At 39.3% G+C, this 25,022-nt stretch overlaps 1 protein-coding gene across 2 annotated transcripts; it reads left to right on the top strand.

Moving 5' to 3' along the window:
* The first annotated feature begins 495 nt into the window (after positions 1-495).
* Positions 496-24,652, top strand: tmem184a (transmembrane protein 184a). Of its 2 annotated transcripts, XM_046834498.1 has the most exons (10): positions 496-914; positions 4,493-4,734; positions 10,099-10,264; positions 10,994-11,084; positions 12,506-12,581; positions 17,440-17,531; positions 17,632-17,801; positions 18,912-19,109; positions 22,702-22,944; positions 23,298-24,652. In XM_046834498.1, exons 2-9 carry the CDS (start codon positions 4,495-4,497, stop codon positions 22,932-22,934), a joined length of 1,266 nt encoding a protein of 421 aa, XP_046690454.1. In that variant the 5' UTR covers positions 496-914; positions 4,493-4,494; the 3' UTR covers positions 22,935-22,944; positions 23,298-24,652. The 2 variants fall into 2 exon arrangements, with proteins under 2 accessions (XP_046690454.1, XP_046690453.1); XM_046834497.1 differs by lacking the exon at positions 23,298-24,652 and having other exon boundaries at positions 496-915; positions 4,494-4,734; positions 22,702-23,238.
* The last annotated feature ends 370 nt before the right edge of the window (positions 24,653-25,022 follow it).

Here is a 25,022-nt window from a genome sequence, read left to right as displayed (position 1 = left end):
TGCCTTGTGAGATGTCTTATTCTTGCCACCAGTTGACAGTTTAGTTGTCTTTGTGGATTTGGTGTTTCGAAGCACCAAATCCACAAAGATCCACCCGCTATATTATATAGTTTCTCAGGTTCCTCAGTTGTTAAGGATCTGGGTTACTCCTCAGAAGATTATCGCCATACCCCTGGGGCCCTTGAGCAAGGCCCCAAACTCTCTTTGTGGTCCAGGGGCACTGCAACCTGTCTGACCCTGCCATATTCCTAACATTACTGGGATATGAGAATACAGTATTTCTGTAATGTGATATATCTTCTTTCTTTTTCTCTATTTATTGTGTAATGTTCATGTTGTACGCCATAATAGGAAATGAATCAACATGGCGTGGTGAATCAAATATATTTGGACAAAAAAGTATTCCCCACCACACACACGCACACATATGCCGTACAATGTAAAGCACACCGACATCACGTGACCCACGGCCCACCCTTCGAGTGTTCGTCACGTGAACCGGCAAACGTGCGCTCGTGTAACCGCTTCGTACCCGGTTTGGAGCGCTTGCGACATAGTTTAGGCATTCAATAAAAAATAAAGAAAATAAGGAAAAACAAACAAACACGGAAACATTTTATTTATTTACACTGAGCGGTGTTTTTGTGAAACGGCGAGTGTTCAGTAAATTCGAGGCGCGTGTGCGCGTGCGCGCGCGTTTCACTCACCTGTCGACTATAATGAGGAAGTGCGTCTTGTCAGTAAAAGCCATTTCCGCCAATGGCAACTTTTAACGCCGCGTTTTTCTTCCAAAAAAAAGTGTGTACGCGTTTTATTTCGTAAAAAAAAAATCGATATCGATTAAGATTGAGGGGGCAAAGGAGTGAGATTTAAATACATCAGCAGAAGTGAGTGAAGTGAAGCAGACCTTGTGGGGTAAGTGGCGCAGGCAGTAGTTCTCTTTAACACACTCTTTAACTACTTTTATTGACTTCCTTTTATTTCCAAAATATTTCTTACTTTAGACTATTCCTCATTTATTCCAATGACTAGGGTTAAAAGAAGACACTCAAAAACATCTAGTCACATAGTAGAACACATGCTGTTCAGTATTAGGTGTAACTATCTCTCTAACCTGCTGGGTAAATGGGCTGGTAAAGCTGGTTGTTATTATTGGTGTAAGTATGGTTTTCTTTGTATGTTCTTCAAAGTCTTCTCAAAACAATGGTAGACCTTTAAACACAGTAGACAAAATATAATTCATGAACATTACATTAAGAAGCTGGAGATGATGAATTTGATGAATAAATACAGAAAATGGTGGTGGTGGTGGTGCTGCTGCTCAAACATTAATCATCAGATGACAAACAATGATGTACGTATCTTCTCACTTCTGTGGGTAATTGAGATTTGGAATAATAAACAAATCATTACTAATGCGGTTTCTTATAGACTTTGTGTTAAGCCTGTTTTTATTTAATTAAGTAATTTATTTGTAAACATTTTAATTCAACTAAATGTAGCTATTTGTATGCCCATTGGTTGGCTAGACGTCAAGAAGGAGAGGAAACCAGTTCTCCTGATGACAGACTTTGGACCCTGTACCGAAGTGAAATGCATTTATGGCAAAGCAGAAGCATTCAATATGGTTGATAAAGGCAATCAGTCTGTGGGATGAAACTGGTGTCCCAATGTAGTCTGTTTTCATTTAAACAAAGTATATATATTTTCATAGACTAAATATACATGATATATAACCAAAAGCATGTTCATCCTACCACATTTGCCCAAATGGTGTCGTTGTGCACAAAGCAAGTTCCCTGAAGACATGGTGTGTTAAGGGGGAAGTAGACGAGTCCAAATCTGAGCCGCATTGAAAACCTTGGGGATGAACCGGAACACCAGTTCATTCTCACAACACAAGTATATTTCACCTTTTCCAAAACTAATTAATTCTTGAAAATAGCCAGGATGTGTCTCATCACAAGCTAGCTTATAGCTAAATGGGTAGTTTAAATATTAGTGGTTGTGCCTGATATAATAACATGGTGTTTGTTTATAAAACAACAGATGTACAACTGTAAAGATGGGCAGCATGGTGAATAAAAAACCAGCAGGAGTTTAATTTCCCATAATGTATTGAGAGCAGTTGTTAAATGCTTCATGATGTTAGCAGATGTTTTTAATGTTAACAGTTTTTTTTTTTTTTTTAAATGTGGAATTAAATAAACACTGCAATTATTCAGTGTTCATTGCACACTTGATTTGTTTCAAGTATATATTTTTTTAATTGTGTCCAGTGAAGTCTGAACTAGTTCTGCGCTTCTTCTGCTTGTAATGACTAGGATTTATAAAAAAAAAAAAAATGGTCACAAACGATGATTCACTTTGGTAGATGCCCGCACCCCTTATTGCTCCAGAACATGAATTTTCGAGGATCCTCCAAGGACATTTATTCAATTTGGCCTCTCATTGTAGTACCATGGGTGTTCATGAGATGTACGCAGTCAGCCCTGTCAACCTCTGATGGCCAGAACGTCTGCCTCCTGTGCACCCTCACCCAAGGAGAAGGCCATCTGGGAAATGTTCACTATCCTCATGCACGTTCTGGCACTCAGGCTCATGATGGATTTGTGAAAACAAAGCTTTCTACCCAATGCGTTGAAATAAAGCGTGATTAATTGAGATTGCTAGACACAATGTCACCCCCACATTTATCAAACATGATCACACTAGTCTAATTCGAATCAGTCACTGTGTGGTGTCAGCTTTTGGGTTCTGGGATGACTAACTGTGAATGCAACAATGATTCCCTTGGTGTTGAGGAACTTTCAGAAGCGGGTTATCGCTCTTGAGTCTGAACCCAAATGCCACCGACAGACGTATCCACATCCTGATGAGAGGAGGACAAGCGCTAGCTTTCGACGCAGGGGGTCTGCCTGGAAGCCTTCGAAGAGAGAGAGTCACCACAGACACCTCCCATACTGGCTAGGAGGCAGCGTAATTCCTCACTCCGTTATGATGATGATATCTTCTGAGCCAAGCAGGATAAAGAACTGAAATAGGCCCTTCTAAAGACAGCCATTTGGCCATGCCAGTGAATTGGGCTCGAAAGGCACGAGAATGAACCTGCTGAGTGTTTGTCAACTATCATGGATGAAAGACATGAGCTCCACTTCCTAAACATATGCTGGCAACCTGGGTGATGGACAACATAACCATGGCTTACTGACCCATACCATGACATGCTATTCAATATGGAGCAGCTAATACTCGTGCACAATATTTACAGACATACTGCAGACCATCTCTACACACAGATTCTTTTTCTTTTTCTTTTACATTTCCTATAATGAGTGCACTGTTGATCTCAGTGCCCGGTTCAACCTTTCAACTGATACTGAATAGTAATGAATTTATATATATTAAATATATATAAATAGTAAAGTAGGCTGTCCATTGTAAACTATTGATTATATTGTGAATTGAAATGATTTGGATGTTATGCTAAGAGATTTAGTTTACAAAGACTACAGAAAATGTATAATTAAGCATTTAAGAACCCATCACTGAACAGTACACGTAAACAATTATTAAACTATGAGTGCACATTCAGTGCCAACTGGATGAGGATGGATTCTCTTGACTCTTTTTCTCAAGGTTTCTTCCTCATGCCATCTCGGGGAGTTTTATATGCCACAGTCACCACTGGCTCTCTTATTAGGGATAAGCTTACAATTATAAGGAACAAACGTATAGGCACTAAACTTATACACACATTTTACAATACAACTTTATAACCGTTTTATCTCTGTAATGCTGCTTTGGGACAATGTCCATTACTATACGAATAACAACGAATTGAAAACGCACTGTGAATGCATCCCATTTCCGTGGCTGATTCAACTCGGACGAGGGAAATCACCGGTATTCAAAAACGCATCTAGCTGTCGAGACAGCTGCATGACTTAAAATTGTTTGAAAGCACATCATTTGTTTTTTTGTTTGTTTGTAATGTGTAAAATTGTATATCTAAGCCACATGCAGTTTTCTTTTGCTGTATAAACAAATGTACAAGCTGTGTGTGTGTGTGTGTGTGTGTGTGTGTGTGTGTGTGTGTGTGTGTGTGTGTTTTTTTTTTTTTATTTTTTTATTTTTTTTATTATTATTTGTTTTTTTGCAGTTTGTTTCAGTTGTGCTCAGCTTAGAGATTTCATGATTCCCTGGTGTTGGTTAAGAATCATAAATCTGCATTCATTATTACCTTAAATGCTGTTGTTTACTGCATAAGCGTGTTGGCGTGTGAAGAAAAAAAAATCTCCCCCAAAAAAGTTTCAAAACACATTTGCCACTTTTTTTAAAATACTGGGTGCTTTTTTGCAATTTTAAAATCTAATTCAAAGCCTGTTTTATGCCTAACCACACAATTATTTGTAGCCACTGAGCAAAAATACAGCATTATTGCATTTAGTTTTTCCACATTTGTTCTTAGTTTGTTTTTATTGTTCTCCACAGATGGGTGAATTGTTGGAGGCCCCTGCTAACAGCACTTTAACGAAGTATTCAGAGAGCAGCAAGAGCTCTTCAGACTCTCGTTCACTGTTGCTGTCCAACATTTCTTACATGCCAAACATGACCGTAGTCATATCAGAGAACGGGACTCTGGTGGAGGACGAGATCTTTCTCAACACAGTTACTGCTCAGGCCCTCTCAGGGATATTTGTTTGGTCTGCGCTGCTCATCACATGTCACCAGGTAGGATGGCTTTTCGGACAGGGTTGCTCTTTTGTGTATTCTCCTAAAATGTAATGTAAGGAAAGCTTTTAAACTACACTGTGATTTGCTGATCAATGATGGTTTTTAATGGTTCTGTGACCTGCAAGCTAGAAAAGTGGAAGAGATGACCATCGCTGAAAAAAAAGAAAAAGTGGAGAACACATTCTTTGTGTGGAGCCGAATGGTGTTGTCTCCCTCCACCCTGGCCTTGAGGTGCCTATTCACCTCACAGCTAGGTGAAATTTGAGTAGAGCTGTCAGTGTCTTTTCTCACAGGTGACAAATAATGAATTTCAGATGTGAAAACAAACCTGCTAGCACCTAGAACAGGCCAAACATTTATAGCCAACAGACTATAAGCCTTATGTTTTTGCTGAACATCCCATTGTATATTTATTGCTGCCTTTCCTTGTATAATAATCTTCACTTTTCTGGAAACATTAAGTATTTGTGATCATTCAGCTTTTACGGGAGTGTAAGTGAGATCAGATAGTGATGTTGGGTGAGGAGGTCTGGGCCAGTGTTTCAGTTCACCCTGAAGGTGTTCAGTAGGGTTAAGGTCAGGTCTGTGTGCAGAATACTGAAGTTCTCCTACTCAAACCATGTCTCCATGGATCTCGCTTTGTGTACATGGGCATTGTCATGCTGGAACAGGTTTTGGCCTTGTAGTTCCAGTGAAAGAAAACAATAAGCCTACACTGTACAAAGCTATTTTATATGATCTGATGGTCATGTGTTCACATACTTACATATATATAGTGTACTTTTTAAAATTCAAAACCTTCATGTATCTCGGGCCACAAATGATATCTAGAAATGATTAACGCATAGTGTACTGTAGACTTTTTGGTGCACTTGACACTCAGGATTCTAATAATGTTTTCAGCTTTGCTAGTGGGTTTTCATATGAATCACAGTGTACAGTCGTTGACAATCCATGTAGAGCTTTTATGTTTGCATGTAACAGAAGCTTGTTATTTGGACTGAAGCATGATGAATCAAGATCGGATTAAAATACATTTTATGATGTTTTTGCTACGTTTGTTCTTTTTTCTTCGTACGGTGTAATTATTTTACAAGTCGATATTATTAATTTGAACAAACATGTTATGCAGAATGTAACTGATATGATATCAGCAGTATGGACTATTGCACTTTAATGAAACAGTAATGAGAGCCTTTACCGGATATGCTTTAATAGTAAGATTTTTATATTTTCTAAGCGAGTATATATTAATGTTTACGAATCAGCCATAACATTAAACCATTGACAGGTGAAGTCAATAAAATTGATTATCTGCTTAAGACAGCTCCTGGCACAGGGTGGGATATATTAGACCCCATGTGAACAGACAATTCTCAAAGTTGTGTTGGAAGAAGAAAGAATGGGCAAATGTAAGGAGGGTCTTGACAAATTGGGGGTTAGTTGACCAGGTCAGCATCTCTCAAACATTAAGTCTGAGGTGTTCCAGTGTATATACAACTGTTTATTCAGTGACAGGATCATGGGCACCTCATGGTCCAATTGTAATATCTGGCCCAAAACCTTAGAAATGAAATATATTTGTTTTATTGGATTTTTTCATTAGGGGATTAGGCATGGCTACCTAAAATGTAATTTACTTAGTTTTGCTGACACAACTCGTGCACTTTTTTTTTTTTTTTTCTTTTCTTTTTTTGCCATTTCATGACTCGTGTGACATTAAATCCACTTTTAAATGATGTATTCTGTAATGTGACTGTTAGAACAGTGGTGATGGGAGAAGGGTTTTTTTTGTGCAGTGCTTGGAGGGCACCTGGAGGACATGTTTGATTGCCTTCGAAGTCTTTTGTCCTCCCTCCAAAAACTATAATGCCTTTTGAGAAGCAGGAGTTTTTCAGGGAGCTTATACAATGGCATGTTGGTGTTAAGCCAGAAAATGAATCTCCATGAAATACTCTCCCTTCACACAAAAAAAAAAAAATGTCCGTGCAGTTTCATTTTGTCATACAGACCAGCAGCCAAGTAATTTGTCCACTGCCAGCTCATCTGAGGTGCTTCAAACAGCAGTCTGTACAGGAGTGGTGCAAAGGTTTTGCTAGGAAAATTTTTGTAAATCCTGATGAGATTGAAGCAGTTTTCCCCTCTTAGTGGTGTCAAATCTCCATGCATACTAGAAGGTTGAGATTGTTTTGTACTTCCACTATTGATTTGGACTAACAGCCATCTCTTTATAGAATAGCCTTTACTTTGTCACATATACAGCACAGTAAAATTCGTACTTCGCATATCCCAGCTTGCTCAGAAATTGGGGTCAGAGCGCAGGGTCAGCCATGGTGCGGCGCATCTGGAGCACAGATGGTTGAGGGCCTTGCTCTAGGGCCCAAGACTGGCAGCTTGGCGATACCGGGGCTTGAACCCCTGGCCTTCCGATCAGTAACCCAGCACCTTAACCACTGAGCTCCCACTCCCCTGATCTATTGATCTATGGAAAAAAAGATAATCATATCACATGACTAGAAAATAAGAAACCTACAACACTTTTTCCGCCATTGTATATTTCAAAGTGTTTTCATATGCCTTTTGTCAAAAATGATTTCACGTGTGGGGGGAAAAAAAAAAAAAACAGACTTCAAAACAGTTGTATAAATATTTACTTACTGATTGCAGTCTATAAAAAGCTCACATCAGAAAGAAGTCTAAGGAAAACTACAAACCCACAGTCCCACAAAGTATTTAAATATAGCAAGAATGATCTGTAAGGTCATTTGCTCTCAGGTTCATATGCTCGTGTGCAGAAATGATTTTCCTCCTCTTTACATGTTCTTAAATGATGAGGAGGTGTGTGGAGTGAGATAAAAATCCAGTGTTCAGTCATTTATAATGGAACTGGAAGGAAATATTTTGAGCTGGATGGCCAGTATATCAGACATCACAGGTGCACTATTCAACTAAAAACGCTGAAGCATGCATTTTCTAAAAACGTTCCCAACGTTTTTACAGATATTCCAACGTCACGTATGGATTTTAGGGCTTTAGACCAGTGTGATCGGAATTATTTTGAAAGGTAGCGTAGTAGGTTTTGGCAGCCATGTTGCTTTGTCTAAACAGCAGCCTTTCCATTCATTTCATTAATGAAAACTGGGAAACTGCTGACACTGGAAATTGTAATCCGTTGGGACAAAAGCAAAGCTTAATGCAAGTTGTCAGAATGCCGGGTAGTGATATGAACATTATTTATTTAAAATACATACACAAAGTCAGAAACCCTGCTAGGGCTGATTAATGTAAGGTTAATATGAACTGCCAGTATGCATTACCAACAAAATTAAGCATGACTCAACTTGTGGATTACAGAATGGGACAACTGTGCAAGAGTGTAGTGTTCAGCTGCCCTGTGATTTTGCTAGCTGAGGGTCAGTTAAAAAACAAGCTGGTTTAGTTATGCCGGCCTTCCCTATGAGTGTGGTAGCTGTGATGAAATAGATATACAACAGAGATACAATATATTATGTATATTACATATAATGTTATGTACAGGGTGGTGCAGGAGAAACAACTTAACACAGCAATGTTGTGAAGCAGAGTGGCGAGAGCTCATGACTGCTCAAACACCCAAAATATTCTCTGGCCATTCAAACACCACCTGGGGACTTCTTTTTTTTTCTTTGTTTTTTAAGGCTGAAAACGTTTCTTAGAAATAACACACCCATGTTGTAATCGCATCAGCAGAAGGGACACAATCATGACTTCCTAACCTGTAATAATGCAGAAATCCCTTTTGCGCACTACTCGCACTATCACCATTCTTATAAAAGGTTTTACAGCAAACGCTGTTTGTGCACTACTCCATTATAACTAATGGTGATGGTTTCTAAACGAGCTCGCAAACAATTGCCCGATGCCCCGATACTACAAATTCCAAAATTTCCCTGCGCCACACTGTATAAGGGGGAAAAAAAAGGGTCTTGGTTGATCATTTTAGAAAACGTGCCCAATTGAATGTATATTCTCAAAACCATGATTCAGTCTATATCTGCATTTCTTTCCAGCAAATATTATACATACCACTAGAAGCAATTAAAGGGAATCCTATTACTGCAGTCTTCTCTAGATGTCACCTTCTTTATCTTGCTACAAAGTTAGAACAGAAAGCCTTTTGATTACATCGTTTAGTGTTTAACATTGCAGTTACACAAGCATCAACATTAAAAAGGCTGTGGTATAAAACCACCATACTCGCACCTAAGCTAATCGTCCCACTCAAAGAACGGCTACCAGCTGGGAAGGGTGGGGCAAGCACATGCTTCCGCTGAGACCTGAGAAGCAACCTCTGCATCTATCATGACACGATCAGAGGAAAATGCAATCTGCTCTATCCTGCATGCGTTTTATTTATTGGCTAGTGTCACTCTGGTTCACATGGGAGATCGAGTCGGCCCCTCCTAGCCTAAAAGCATGGAGGTGTGGAGCTTTTGGCCACATACAGAGAAAAAGCTTCTAAGTCTCTTATCATATGCCTGATGCTTGTTCGGAGATCTGCTCCTGTACTTTGGATGGAATTGTAAAATTATGGTAATAAAATCATGTGATGTTCCTTGTGGTTTAAAATTATCATTAAAAAAAAATGAATTACCCCCTTTATGTTCATTACAGGAAAGTGGACCCAATCAACCTTGGTTCTTTTGAGCAGCCTCATGGATTAGTAGCACCCACGCATGAGCCTAGCCCAAAAAAGTCTTTCATGAATCACAGTCTGTGTATATAAAGACAGGATTCTGGTCTGGAGCTGCTTGACTGCAAAATCTCTAGCATGAAACATCCTAAAGATATTCCGAATGCCAATAAAGTGTCCTGAAATCTTGCCAAATGTTTATCTATGTTTTTTTTTTTTATAAGGTTTTTTTTTCTCCTAGTTCATTGATCTTGTAAATCATTTCTTACAAAACAAAATAGACATGCCTTTCCGTCTAAGTGTAATCATTAACTACGGTATTCATCTTGGGTGTGTGTAACAGCAAGCAAGAGATAAGCTTAGTACTGTTCCTGTCAGGGTGTTTTGCTGAAACAGATATAGAAGAACCTTTTATTGTAGATGAATTATTTTCTGCCCTGTTTTCTTTCACCCCTACATCCTTTCTATTGATTTAGCATTTTCTTCAACACTGATAAATGATCTGTTGATCACATCTTGCTACTCCATAATTTCAGGTTCATGTTAATTTCCACTCCCTTTTTTTTAAATTTATTACAGAGCTCTATCTACTCCAGGAGCCAAATTCTGAAAGAAATGCATTTATATGTATTGCCTATTTTTTTTCCCCCGGTCTTATCATGTCTTTTAAAACTATTTGTGTGCGATAGATCTACTCGCACCTGAGGTCCTACACTGTGCCGAACGAGCAGCGCTACATCATCCGCATCCTCTTCATCGTTCCCATTTACGCCTTCGACTCCTGGCTCAGCCTCCTCTTCATCAGCAATGACCAGTACTACGTCTACTTTGACTCCATCCGTGACTGCTATGAAGGTAGGTAATATCGTTCTGTCTGTCGTGCTCACAGGCCTTACATATGGAGACACCTGCACTGAGCTAGAATAGGTTGCAGATGTCTAACTGCCCAAACTTGTTCCTCTCATCTTTCTTTGTCGCAAAAGCAAACTACAATGCAGCACGATTATCTGTTGTCCTCATTTTTTTTTTTTTTTTTATCTTCCTCTTCTATGTTAAACAGCCGAACTGAGAGCAGGTGTTTACGAAGTTATAAAAATGCCTGTCGGAGGAATGAGTAGTTGTTATTTTAGTTTTTTTTTTTTTCTGAATAACCCAATAGAATTTAAATGAGTTCAGTGTTTTAAGGGAGTTGCAGTTTGTAATATCAAAGAGGAATTTTCATTCTTCTTCTTGGCTTTGCATAAAATATTCATGGCTGAATTTCTTAGAAGTACTTTGTGCTACGTAAAAGCACTATGCCCGAACGTCGAAAGGTTTCATGCAAATAAATTGCTCTCAAAGCATTACTTATTTTTTTCATTGCGGTTCCATATGTAGTGTTTTTTTTTTTTCGAGGTATTCTTAATAGTCTGCAAAAGAAAAAGAAAGTCTTTGATTGGTTAAACCTTCTTTAAGGAGAAAAATAATTAATTAAGGCCTTTTTTTTTCTTTTAATGTGAGCTGTATAGCATTTAGGGGTATTTTTTTAACGCAACTGCTTAACTGCTGATGACGCAAATATTGTGTCATGTTTGTTTTTCACAGCTTTTGTAATCTACAACTTTTTGAGCCTGTCCTTCGAGTATCTAGGAGGAGAGAGTGCCATCATGGCTGAAATACGAGGAAAACCCATTCCGTAAGTGTGCTTTCTGTTCTTTTGCAGAGTAACAGGTGCACGTTTATAGTCGTTTGATTGCATGATTGTAGTTTGATGATTTTAGATGTGAGGAATTTCTCAATTATATGGATTACTATAGACTATACAAAGTAAATTACAATTAAACTAGATCACTTCTCTTTGTTTGAACTGAATTCTGGCTCATTTTATGAGCATGAGTCATCAGAGTGTTACTCTGTGAGCCTGGGAAATGGCTTTGGGCTCATGATAGACTGAAAACCTGCAACACCTCCAGTGGTGGTCTGGGATCATCCTGGGCTGTTTCCAATGGTCTTTATTAAATTTTTTATTCGGTCCGGTTTGTTTTAGCACAAATAAATGTTATAGTCATTAGGAGTTTTAAATTAATGTTAATGCTTTTAGTTTAGCGAGTACACTTATTAGGTGTGTCTGCATTACAAAGTGTTAAAAAGCACATCTGTTGCCTGTCAGTAGCTCATTACATCTGCTTCTTCCTCATCACAGTGTAAGCATACCATTTTTATCTTCCTGTACACTTTCTATTTCCTCTCCAGAGTCTCACCAAATCCCTTCAGCGTCACATTATACACGTTAAACATGGCCGAACAGGATTTCATATATTGACTCGATTCTTTCCTCACACGCAGCTCAGAGTTATACCAGACATAATCTCTTTGTGCCGTTGTGAAATTGACCTGCCTAATCTAACACACCTGGCTATAATATCCAGGTGCTCCTGAAAGACTGATTATAACTCTGGAGGGTGGTAGATTTCTAGGGAAGCCTAGTTTAAGACTTGTAATCTTTTTTTTTTTTCCTATTCCCTCTCTTTTCCCTCCTCCTGTTTTGTGCCTTTCTAATAATATTACACTGAGGGCTTCTAAAAGCTCCCTGTAGCCCTCTTTACTTTAAGAAGCAATACCCAGCAAAGGGGTGCTAAAGGAACAGCTGGATTTATTCTGCCCTAATCAGAATCACTACAGTTCTACACAGATGGGAACTAATTAGCATTTTGTTTGGAAGGAAATTGATACATCCGTGCTCATTTACAGTTAAGGGATGTGCTAAATGTCCCAAACCAACATCTCTGCTTTTTTTTTTTTTCTTTTTCTTTTTAAAGTTAGCTTAATAATGTGTTTCTCTTAGATTTGATTCGAAAGTTGTCAGTTCTGACAACCTGGTTTCAATGTTGTTTCGCCACCTGTTCACATAAAGGTAATGGAAAACTGAATTTCTTTAGTCGCTGTGATTAGCCTAAGGACAATGGAAAAAGGTCAATATTATAGCTGTGCCCCCATATACCATTTCCATTTATTATCTGAAAGAAGAAACATCATCTCATCCAAATCTACCACCTCACTTGTACCTGTAGTTCCTTAATTACATGTCCCTTATTTCATTTTGGGGTTTTTTCACAGGTCAAGCTGCATGTATGGCACCTGCTGTCTGTCAGGAATGAGCTACTCTATCGGCTTCTTAAGATTCTGCAAACAGGTTTGTTTTTCTCCTTGATGAGCATTCATCTGCGCAGTGTCGCATTCATCCTACTGTGAATATTATACATTTCATTTGCTGCCACCGTCACCGGTAATACCAACACAGCCGCTGAAGGTTAAGCACCTTGTAGGTGTGTTATGCTTCACTAAGAGCTGAATTAAGTTTTTTTTGCACAGTATTCAATGGCTGCTTGAGTATAAATGCCAATATGTGATCTTCAGAGGTGGTCTGCCAGCACTCCGTGTACCATATCACAGAGAAACCCATTTGAATTAAATCTTTTCTCTCTTTTTTTTTTTTTTTTTAAATGCCATTGGCAGAATTGAAGATTCATAACTATATTTTTATTCAAAAGCCAGAAACCAACAGCGTTCAATTGTGTTTTTTCTCAGAACGGAAAATGAAAACAGTTTTGAAATGTTTGCCTTGGGATGTTCGTCACCTAAACTATCATATAACCTTTTTTTTTTCTTCTTCTAAATAATAAAGTGGCAGCTACTTTTTTTGTCCTCTTTTCTTTCAAATAACATTCAACAGAAAAAAAACCCAACAAAGTTTGAAAAGAAAAACAATGAAGACTAGGTGCGATCAACTTGATGATAAACACAGAGAAATAATAGGAGTTGTCAGAGTGATGCTGTCTGCAACCGGAGCAGAGAAGCTCCCAGCACTCCGAGCATAACACTGATGGAAATTGGATTTGAGAGCTCTGTCTTCAAAACTGTGAATAGTCTCCGAAATGAACTTTTTTAGATAGAAAAATGGAAACTGCTAAACACATGGTTCTCTTTGACTGGACGGCTACGTGGCCGTTTTTCAAAGCAGCTCCTTTGCGACGTGTTCAGACCAGAGTGCAGTTGAAGCATACAGAGTGAGGTGGCTTTTTCTTTCATTTTCAAAGTAGACTGCTTTGATTAGGAGGCTCTTTTTAATTAACTTTATATTGCACACCTGCCTGCATGTAAAAGACCTGAGCTGATAAAGCGGCGTATATCACTGGATTGGTGCTCCCCAAAATTGTACCAAACAATACCACTAAACAAACATTGGAGCTTTTTAGTAGTATCAGTTAGAGATCAGTTGATTTTATAATCCTGGCATCACCATTTGATTTGATCCCATAACTAAATTTAATTCTCATACTTCTTCTTCTTTCGGCTGCTCCCATTAGGGGTCGCCACAGCGGATCATCCGTCTCCATACCACCCTGTCCTCTACATCTGCCTCTTTTACACCAACTACCTGCATGTCTTCCCTCACCACATCCATGAACCTCCTTCTTGGCCTTCCTCTTTTCCTCCTACCTGGTGGCTCCATCCTCAGCATTCTTCTACCAATATAATTCATGTCCCTCCTCTGCACATGTCCAAACCATCTCAATCTCGCCTCCTCACCTTGTCACCAAAACATCCTACATGCGCTGTCCCTCTAATAAACTCATTTCTAATCTTATCCATCCTCGTCACTCCCAACGAAAACCTCAACATCTTCAGCTCTGCTACCTCCAGCTCCACCTCCTGTCTTTTACTCAATGCCACTGTCTCTAATCCATACAACATCGCAGGTCTCACCACAGTCCTATAAACTTTCCCTTTCATTTTGCAGATACCCTACTATCACAAATCACTCCTGTCACTCTTCTCCACCCACTCCACCCTGCCTGCACTCTTTTCTTCACTTCTCTAACACACTCTCCATTACTTTGCACTGTTGACCCCAGGTACCTGAATTCCTCCACCTTCTGAAGCTCTTCTCCTGCAACCGCACCACTCCACTGCCCTCCCTCTCATTCACACACATGTATTCTGTCTTACTCCTACTGAGTTTCATTCCCCTTCTCTCCAGCGCATATCTCCACCTCTCCAGGCTCTTCTCAACCTGCTCCCTACTCTCACAACAAATCACAATATCATCCGCAAACATCATAGTCCAGGGAGACTCCTGTCTGACCTCGTCCGTCAACCTGTCCATCACCACTGCAAACAGGAAAGGGCTCAGGGCGATCCTTGATGCAGTCCAACCTTCACCCTAAACCAGTCTGTCGTACCTACTGCACACTTCACTGCTGTCACACTGTCCTCATACATGTCCTGCACCACCCTCACATACTTCTCTGACACACCTGACTTCCTCATACAATACCACAACTCCTCTCTTGGCACCCTGTCGTAGGCTTTCTAAATCCACAAATACACAATGCAATTCCTTCTGTCCTTCTCTATACTTCTCCATCAACATTCTCAAAGCAAATAAGGCATCTGTGGTGCTCTTCCTCGGCATGAAACCATACTGTTGCTCACAGATGGTCACCTCTTCTCTCAGCCTGGCTTCCACTACTCTTTCCCATAACTTCATGGTGTGACTGATCAACTTAATTCCCCTGTAGTTACTGCAGGTCTGCACATCTCCTTTATGCTTAAAGATCGGTACCAGCACACTCTTCTCCATTCCTCAGGCATCTTCTCACCTTCCAAAATCCTGTTAAACAATCTGGTCAAAACCCACTGCCATCTCTCCTAAACATCTCCACGCTTCTACCGGTATGTCATCTGGTCCAACCGACTTTCCACTCTTCATCCTCTTAATCGCTGCTCTCACTTCCTCCTTACTAATCCTATCTACATCCTGCTTCACCAACTCCACATCATCCAACCTTCTCTCTCTGATTTTCCTCATTCATCAGCTGCTCAAAATACTCCTCCACCTTCTCAACACACTCTCCTCACTAGTCAACACATTTCCTCTCCATCCTTTACTGCTCTAACTTGCAGTACATCCTTTCCAGCTCGGTCCCTCTGCCTGGCCAATCTGTATAAATCCTTTTCTCCTTCCTTAGTGTCCAACCTCTCATACAGCTCCTCATATGCCTTTTCCTTGGCTTTCGCCACATCCTCTTAACCTGCTGCCGCATCTCCTTGTACTCCTGCCTACTTTTCTCATCACTCTGTCTATCCCACTTCTGTTTTGCCAACCTCTTTCTCCTTATGCTCTCCTGCACTTCCTCATTCCACCACCACGTCTCCTTGTCTTCCTTTCTATTTCCAGATGTCACACCAAGTACTTTTCTAGCTGCCTCCCTCATCACTCCTGCAGTAGTTGCCCAATCATCCAACACCTCCTTAACACCACTGAGCCTCTCTGACCTCTTCCCTGAACCTCACACTACACTCTTCCTCCTTCAGTTTCCACCATCTTATTCTTCTTTCAGTCCTCACTCTCCTCCTCTTCTTCTTCGCCTCCAAAACCATCCTACAGACCACCATCCGATGCTGTCTAGCTACACTGTCCCCTGCCAACACCTTACAGTCTCCAATCTCCTTCAGGTTGCATCTCCTGCATAGCACATAGTCCACCTGTGTGCACCTTCCTCCACTTTTATACGCCACCCTATGATCCTCCTTCTTCTTAAAATAAGTGTTCACCACTGCCATTTCCATCCTTTTAGCAAAATCTACCACCATCTGCCCTTCCACATTCCTCTCCTTAAAACCATACCTACCCATCACCTCCTCATCACCTCTGTTCCTTCACCTACATGCCCATTAAAGTCTGCCCCAATCACCAACCATTCTTTCCTAGGTACACCATCTACCACTTCATCTAATTCACTCCAGAATCTTTCCTTCTCCTCCATCTCACAGCCAACTTGTGGAGCATAGGCACTGATGACATTTATCATCATCCCTTCAACTTCCACCTTCACGATCATCACCCTATCAGAAACTCTCTTCACCTCCACTACACTCTTACTGTACTCTTCCTTCAGAATCACCCCTACACCATTTCTCTTCCATCCACACCATGATAAAACAGTTTAAATCCACCTCCAATGTTCCTGGCCTTACTCCCTTTCCACTTGGTCTCCTGAACACACACCATATCTACCTTTCTCCTCTCCATCATATCAGCTATCTCTCCCTTTCCCGTCATAGTACCAACATTTAAAGTACCAACCCTAACCTCCACTCTCCTCCACTGCTCCTTTCCCTGCCGTCTCTGTAGACGTCTTCCTCCTCTCCTTCTCCTCCTTCTGCCAACAGTAGCCCAATTTCCACCGGTACCCTGTCGGCTAACGATACCTGTGGCGGTCGTTGTTAACCCGGGCCTCGACCGATCCGGTATGAAATTCTCATTTGTGATCCGTGATATTTGATTTGGCACATGTTTTACGCTGGATGCCCTTCCTAACGCAACCCTCCCCATTTACCCGGGCTTGGGACCGGCACTAAGAATGCACTGGCTTGTGCCTCCCTAATGGCTGGGTTAAATTTAATTCTCATACAATTTACAAATTATAAACAGAGGTTTAAGATTATAAACAAAATGGTCTACTGTTTCACCTGTATCTTCAACGTACATTTTATTTGACTTTAAAATCAGTCAATTAAAGCATAATGATCTTTATATTAGAAATCGAGCTCCACAGTTGGTTAAAAAGACTGAAAGTTTGTGCATAGTTTTTGAAAGCTACTCAGAGCCAGCTTTTACCCAAGTGTGATGGTGTAACTATACAATGTATCACACGTATTGGTGGTTGCAATCTGGAGCTGTTGGACTATCAGACTTTACAAGTGCATGTCTTGCAGGCTCTTCATTAATGTGACCACATGCACTTTATATACAGTACTTTAACTCCAACGGGATTCGCAGATTGGGACATCTGGTGTTCAAACAGTGCAATTGCATTACATGAATAAATAATAGAATGCTGATTTGCACATTGTGAATCAATGTGATGCATCGTTTTACAATGTCTCATTACATCCCTAATATTCATATATGACTAGGATTAGGTTTTAAGCAGTCTTTTAAAATGTTTCCATTTGATAACACTATGGTTTTGATTGTCATTAAGGCCACGCTTCAGTTCTGTGTGGTGAAGCCCATCATGGCCATCATCACGATCTTCCTACAAGCCTTTGGCAAATATCACGATGGAGATTTTAAGTAAGTATTTACAATTTAATTACATTTTACTTTGCTATGATCCAGTAAGTTTACTGATGCAATTTTTTTTTTTACTTCTATACCCTGTGTCTTCCTACAGTGTGAACGGAGGCTACCTCTACATTACAATCATCTACAACATTTCTGTGAGTCTGTCCCTCTATGCCCTGTTCCTCTTCTTCTCTGCTACCAGTGACCTTCTGAGGCCTTTTGAACCTGTACTGAAGTTCCTGACCATCAAATCTGTCATCTTCCTCTCCTTTTGGCAAGGTGGGTAATGGTTTATAGTAGAGGTGACGTGAAAGGAAGTTTACTAGGGAGACAGAGCTGGGAAATGTGGAGGGCCTTTTATTATTTTAATAATTGTTTCTAAATCCCAGCAAAGGGCTGTATATTAATCATTTCAAAACGTTGCCCACGAACCAGCAGATTGTCTTCACCTAGAGATCGCTCCTGAGTGTCCTTATGTGGTGGGATGCTAGTCGCATTGTTAACAAGTGCTTAAGTAATTAGTCCCAGCAATCTTAATTTGTGAGCCACTCACCACAGTGACAGAAAAGACTAATCAATCTGAGATAATTGCTCTCTGTGCAATGCGCTGTTGGTGAGTCCATCATGAAGTTTAATATTCAGTACAAACCTTGTTTTCATAATTCTGAGCAGATTCTATTTATGTTGCCTTTTCACAGGCAGCTGTCAAATTTAAAATTCATAAAAAAAAAAAACCCTTTCTGTTTTCTGTCAATATTAACATAAGATTAACTCAGAGGGATCTTGACTCACGTCTGATTTGCATATAAATGTTTTATTAAGACTCCTTGTTTGCTTTTCCAGCATGGTGTCCACTCATGCACAGTCAATTAAGACTTATATATAGACTATTTATCTTTTCAATCTTTAGTAAACTACATAAAATAGAAACTAATGGGGAAAAAATAAAGTAAAGAAAAAGTAAATTCCTCAAAACACCTTTTTATATATATATATATATATATATATATATATATATATATATATATATATATATATATATATATATATATATATATAATGAGAATAATTTTTTTAAGACTTTCTGACATTTCAGAAATTATATTATTCACTTATTTTAAACTCATTACATTTGGATTATTTTACTCAAATATCCTTTTTTTTATATTTTTTTTATTTGAGACATTTTAAGCTCATGGGCAATCCAGTTACTTTTATATATCGAAATGGAATCAAAATATTATACCATTTAAGTAAAAAAATAAAAATCTTACCCAGGAAAAGGGCTAAACTTGACTTTAGCAGATAGTATATGCCATGGTGATAATGTAAATAATTATGATTTGAAGAATTACTAACAATCAATCCCTTGTTTTGTTTTTCCCCCAGGCATGGTCCTGGCTATTCTGGAGCGCTGTGGCGTGATCCCAGAAGCACTAGTTATAGACGGGCACGAGGTGGGCGCAGGCACAGTAGCGGCCGGCTGGCAGAATTTCATCAATTGCATCGAAATGTTCTTTGCTGCTATCGCACTCCGTTATGCCTTCACGTACAACGTTTACCAGGAGAAGAAGAGCCAAGCTCCAGGTGGGCATGCTGCCTAGAAATCTGACTTCTGTCCTTAGTTTACGCTTCTTTTGCTGCTGTAAAAAAAAGAAGGCTTGCAACGCGACTTCAGAGTAAATGGCCACAGAGTAATGTTTCTCAAAGGGGTGGAAGGAGACAGCAGGAGTCAGGGTTCAGAGGAACACAGTATAGTTTAGCTCTCTTCTGAGCCAGGGATAGTGCTTTAAAAAAAACCCACACATCTGTGGCACAGCACGTGGCATAAGAACATTTCACTTGAGGTTACAAGGATACCTTTTTTTTTTTTTTTTGCAGTCAAAATCAGTCTTTGTGTATTAGTGAGGAAGTGAACAAAGAAGAACTTGCTCAGTGCTTCTGGAGTGTGGGGTCTTTCTGTGCCTTTCTTTATTTTTTCTTCATTGTTTTTTGTCTTTTTTTTTTTTTTTATCCTGCCCAGGAATTTTAAAGCACCTTTGTTTGAACCCTCGGTCTTGTTGGCAGTGCACGGTTCAGGGTTGTGCAGAAAATGTCTATTTAATATTCTTCAATCTCAGAGCTAATGATATTGTGGCCCCGGAATCTTAAGCACTTCATTAGACCTGTATTATGATTCAGTGCATTCTGCATGAAATACGGCTGAGATTCTCTATTTCATTGGTATGCCTGTGTGGCTTTGAATGCCAATACGAAATCTCTGTGGGAGGAATGAAATATTCTGTCTGGGAAATTATTATTAGGCCTTCAGTTACTAGCACTTCGCTTTTAAACGCATCGTGTGATGCCACATACCTACGTGATATCTGGCTTAAACAGGACCTAGAGGTAATGTTTTGACTGATTTAATGACCTTTTGGTGCTGGAGAAAAGGTCAGAAGAAGGCACGTCTCAGCGGACGGCGCATGTTTGATTGCGCCTATCCTTTTCCTCCTGAAGCAAAATGGCTGCTAAAGCTGAGAGCTCATCAGCCTTCTTCTGACCCTCAAACATGCTACAGTCCCTAGCAATAATCCCTGGAGTGTAAGTACTCCTGTGGTCCACTAGAGGGCAGAAGAAGACGTAGCAGATACCACTGGGCCCCAGGCTCCAAATATCTTCCTTTTATAAAGCCACAGCTAATTTCTTTTTTTTTTTTTTGCAGTCAAAATCAGTCTTTGTGTATTAGTGAGGAAGTGAACAAAGAAGAACTTGCTCAGTGCTTCTGGAGTGTGGGGTCTTTCTGTGCCTTTCTTTATTTTTTCTTCATTGTTTTTGTCTTTTTTTTTTTTTTTATCCTGCCCAGGAATTTTAAAGCACCTTTGTTTGAACCCTCGGTCTTGTTGGCAGTGCACGGTTCAGGGTTGTGCAGAAAATGTCTATTTAATATTCTTCAATCTCAGAGCTAATGATATTGTGGCCCCGGAATCTTAAGCACTTCATTAGACCTGTATTATGATTCAGTGCATTCTGCATGAAATACGGCTGAGATTCTCTATTTCATTGGTATGCCTGTGTGGCTTTGAATGCCAATACGAAATCTCTGTGGGAGGAATGAAATATTCTGTCTGGGAAATTATTATTAGGCCTTCAGTTACTAGCACTTCGCTTTTAAACGCATCGTGTGATGCCACATACCTACGTGATATCTGGCTTAAACAGGACCTAGAGGTAATGTTTTGACTGATTTAATGACCTTTTGGTGCTGGAGAAAAGGTCAGAAGAAGGCACGTCTCAGCGGACGGCGCATGTTTGATTGCGCCTATCCTTTTCCTCCTGAAGCAAAATGGCTGCTAAAGCTGAGAGCTCATCAGCCTTCTTCTGACCCTCAAACATGCTACAGTCCCTAGCAATAATCCCTGGAGTGTAAGTACTCCTGTGGTCCACTAGAGGGCAGAAGAAGACGTAGCAGATACCACTGGGCCCCAGGCTCCAAATATCTTCCTTTTATAAAGCCACAGCTAATTTCTTTTTTTTTTTTTTGCAGTCAAAATCAGTCTTTGTGTATTAGTGAGGAAGTGAACAAAGAAGAACTTGCTCAGTGCTTCTGGAGTGTGGGGTCTTTCTGTGCCTTTCTTTATTTTTTCTTCATTGTTTTTGTCTTTTTTTTTTTTTTTTTTATCCTGCCCAGGAATTTTAAAGCACCTTTGTTTGAACCCTCGGTCTTGTTGGCAGTGCACGGTTCAGGGTTGTGCAGAAAATGTCTATTTAATATTCTTCAATCTCAGAGCTAATGATATTGTGGCCCCGGAATCTTAAGCACTTCATTAGACCTGTATTATGATTCAGTGCATTCTGCATGAAATACGGCTGAGATTCTCTATTTCATTGGTATGCCTGTGTGGCTTTGAATGCCAATACGAAATCTCTGTGGGAGGAATGAAATATTCTGTCTGGGAAATTATTATTAGGCCTTCAGTTACTAGCACTTCGCTTTTAAACGCATCGTGTGATGCCACATACCTACGTGATATCTGGCTTAAACAGGACCTAGAGGTAATGTTTTGACTGATTTAATGACCTTTTGGTGCTGGAGAAAAGGTCAGAAGAAGGCACGTCTCAGCGGACGAGCGCATGTTTGATTGCGCCTATCCTTTTCCTCCTGAAGCAAAATGGCTGCTAAAGCTGAGAGCTCATCAGGCCTTCTTCTGACCCTCAAACATGCTACAGTCCCTAGCAATAATCCCTGGAGTGTAAGTACTCCTGTGGTCCACTAGAGGGCAGAAGAAGACGTAGCAGATACCACTGGGCCCCAGGCTCCAAATATCTTCCTTTTATAAAGCCACAGCTAATTTCTTTTTTTTTTTTTTTTTGTCATTGTTGTTTTTTTTACTCACTGAACAATTCTTGCGTTAGAGAAATGAAGCAGGAGAGTCCACATCATGGGGCATGATTTCATTATTTGTATTTATTTGTATTTTTTTTATCCAAGATTCTGTGAACAGCCAGGTCGTAGTGTGGTGGTGCTCCTGGCAAGAACTTGCTCACAAAAGTGAAAATAATGCATTGCAACTCAGGCGTGGCAGGATCTTATGTGACTGTGAAGACATTGTATTTTTTTTAGAAAGGTCACAAAACAGAGTCTATCAAAGGCTTCTTGATATTTATAAAAATATATATATATATATATATAATAATTCTTATGCCTTTCAGTTGCATTTTATTCCATTTTGGGTTTTTTTGTCCATGGGTCAGAATTTATTTACACACACACACACACACACACACACACACACACACACACACACAGTAATCCCCTATTTATCGCGGTGGTTAAGTTCCAAAACTGCCCAAAAATGCTATTTTATGTATACAGTACTGAACTGTATTAACATTTTACTTTATTTTATAATTATATTTTTATTAATAAAACGCAATTCAGCAGTGTGTGTGTATATGTATGTGTGTGTGTGTATGTGTATATGTATGTATGTGTATATGTATGTATGTATGTATATATATATATATATATATATATATATATATATATATATATATATATATATATATATAATTTTTATTTTATTTATACCAATGCCTGGAGGCTACTTGGTCTAGGATGGTTTACCTCATTTTGTGCATTTTTATTTTATTTTATTTTTTTACATCATCGATGTAAGTAATTCTTTTGTCTTTTTAGATAATGTCGCCTCCATGCACAGCATCTCCAGCGGACTAAAAGAGACCATCAACCCTGGAGACATGGTGCAGGATGCCATCCACAACTTCTCTCCAGCCTACCAGCAGTACACGCAGCAGTCCACGCAGGAGGTGGTGCAGCCGAGTCAGAATGGCAAGGTGGGCCCGGCCATCAGCAAGAACCAGAAGAAATCTGATAAAATCACCCTGATCGACACGGATGATGAGTTTTAAAACCGAGCAGGTGTGTGTGCGGGCGTGTGTGTATGTATTTATGTATAGAGAAAAAGGGACCCACAGGTACAGAGAACATCCTCTAAACCTAGACAGATATAATCTAGACCAAGTAACACATGCTTTGTTTATGGTTATGTAATCCCACATTGATCAAGTCATCTTCAGTCTCCCGCTTATTTAAATTCCCCCTTAATAAGGAAGATTTACAAAATTTTCAGTGACATCTTTAGGTGATGTGAAAAGATTAACAAACGAACACACAGCATTCCTTCTGCCATTAAAGGAAAGCAGTGGTATTTTACAGTCATCTCGTGTGTCATCACTGCTTAATCACCGTGCTTGTCTTCGTGCTGTCGTCAGGGTCCCGTGTGACTCCTGACCGTGTTACTTCATGAGATAAGTGTAAAGGAGGCGTTCAGAAAATTCGCACTGTTCGGAGGAGTCACTTCACAGAGCACCTCTTTTGAAGTATTTGCTCAGCGGCCCTCGGCTTCCGTCTCCTGATGAACGGAAGAGTCTCTCAAAGACATTGTGGTTTTGGAGCACCGCACTTCAAACTGTTTACCTCGGCCCTTTGAAACACTTCATATCTCCTGCATCAAGGACACAATGAATGGCATGAGAACTTTTCCTGCCTGGTAGGGAAGCTTTGTAATGTTTCTTACCTTACACTCTTCGCCTTCTCTAATCCTGAAAACTTCTGCAGTCTTAAACCATAAATTAAAGCGAGCTGTGTTTTTTTTTAAATTGTAAATAATTTGTATATAATTTAGTTGCACAGGTGATGATGGGAATGTTGAGGTTAATATATTGTTATTGTAAAGGAAATAGTTGTTTGTTGGATTGATTAATATCCAGTGGTGGTGTTTCATGGTCACTTTTTTTTTCCATGCTAATATTTTTAAATCCTTTTTAAAAGATCATTAACCTGAACAGATTGTATTTTCTTAAACGACCAGTATATTGAGTGACGCTTCTTTTCGCCATCTTCAACAGACTCAAATCATTAAGTTATTATTCACAGCTGCACCATTACGAGCGAAGTTATAAAAGCAGTTATTTCTAAAACTTCCTGTTCAAGTTTTGGATTAATTGTATTGTCTCACAAGGTCTTGTCACATATATACATACCATCCTTTAAATTCAGCCACTGTTTGAGGATCATTTTAGGATTTGAATAAAGTTTAATACTCGCATTGTATGAAATAAAACAGATTAAAGTGAAGGATATTTATAAGGGGGGTTGTTTTTTAAAGCCTTTTCTTCTGTCGTGATATAATTATCTTGTAATGACCTTTATAATAAATCACTTACACTTATTTAATGAAGAAGCTTTATTTAAAAGTACAAAATGCACACTGCGACTTATGTACAGGAATAATTTACTTTTCTTATATTCAGCCAGAGTGGGGGAAAAAAGAGCAAGTTTATTTGTACATGAGGGTAGTTCACTGAAAGAAAGTAAATAAAGGAAAGTATATACAATAATTTAAAATTTAAAATTTAAAATAAATATTAACTTTCAAGTGTAATAGATATACAGAGATTTCGGTAATGGTGTAAATCAGACCCTTTCTCTAAGTCTAGGTTTCGCTGCCTTTCACATCTGTATTTACAATCGCTGTTCAGATTTACACCTCAGGAAACTTTCCAAAACTTTAGTCGTGTGGTTGATTTTATTTAAATAAACCACTACATTATCCTTTACTACAATACATTAAAGCTTCTTAATAGGCACTACTGCACCCTAATCTCACCTTCTTCCTCCGTTAGCTTTTCATTCAACTTTCATTCAACTACAGGGGAATCATTTGGAGCAGCAAACCGTTTGGAGTTTCTGTGTGTTTATAGGCAAGTGTGTTCAAGAGCACTGGTTAATTTTGTATTCATTTATTTTTATGTGCGTTCATGGTACATAGCTTTAAGGACTGACTGAGCGTGTATAGAATATATACTTTCAAAAAAATAGATATATCATATGCAAAATATAGAATAATTTAACCTGTTCAGCCAGAAAAAGGCCACATACAGCATACATAAAATATGAAAAAGTACCCACTTAGTGAGAACAGCATCTCAAGTATG

Source organism: Silurus meridionalis, chromosome 22 (genome assembly GCF_014805685.1).
Source record: "Silurus meridionalis isolate SWU-2019-XX chromosome 22, ASM1480568v1, whole genome shotgun sequence".
In the NCBI taxonomy this organism is placed as follows: domain Eukaryota; kingdom Metazoa; phylum Chordata; class Actinopteri; order Siluriformes; family Siluridae; genus Silurus; species Silurus meridionalis.
This window is presented reverse-complemented; position numbering and strand designations above follow the sequence as displayed.

Excerpts from the sequence above, each read along its gene's own strand:
- tmem184a (XM_046834498.1), top strand. The coding sequence starts at position 4,495 with ATGGGTGAATTGTTGGAGGCCCCTGCTAACAGCACTTTAACGAAGTAT. Across the intron at positions 4,735-10,098 it reads TGCTCATCACATGTCACCAG|ATCTACTCGCACCTGAGGTC; the intron begins GTAGGATGGCTT and ends TGTGTGCGATAG. Across the intron at positions 11,085-12,505 it reads ATACGAGGAAAACCCATTCC|GTCAAGCTGCATGTATGGCA; the intron begins GTAAGTGTGCTT and ends GTTTTTTCACAG.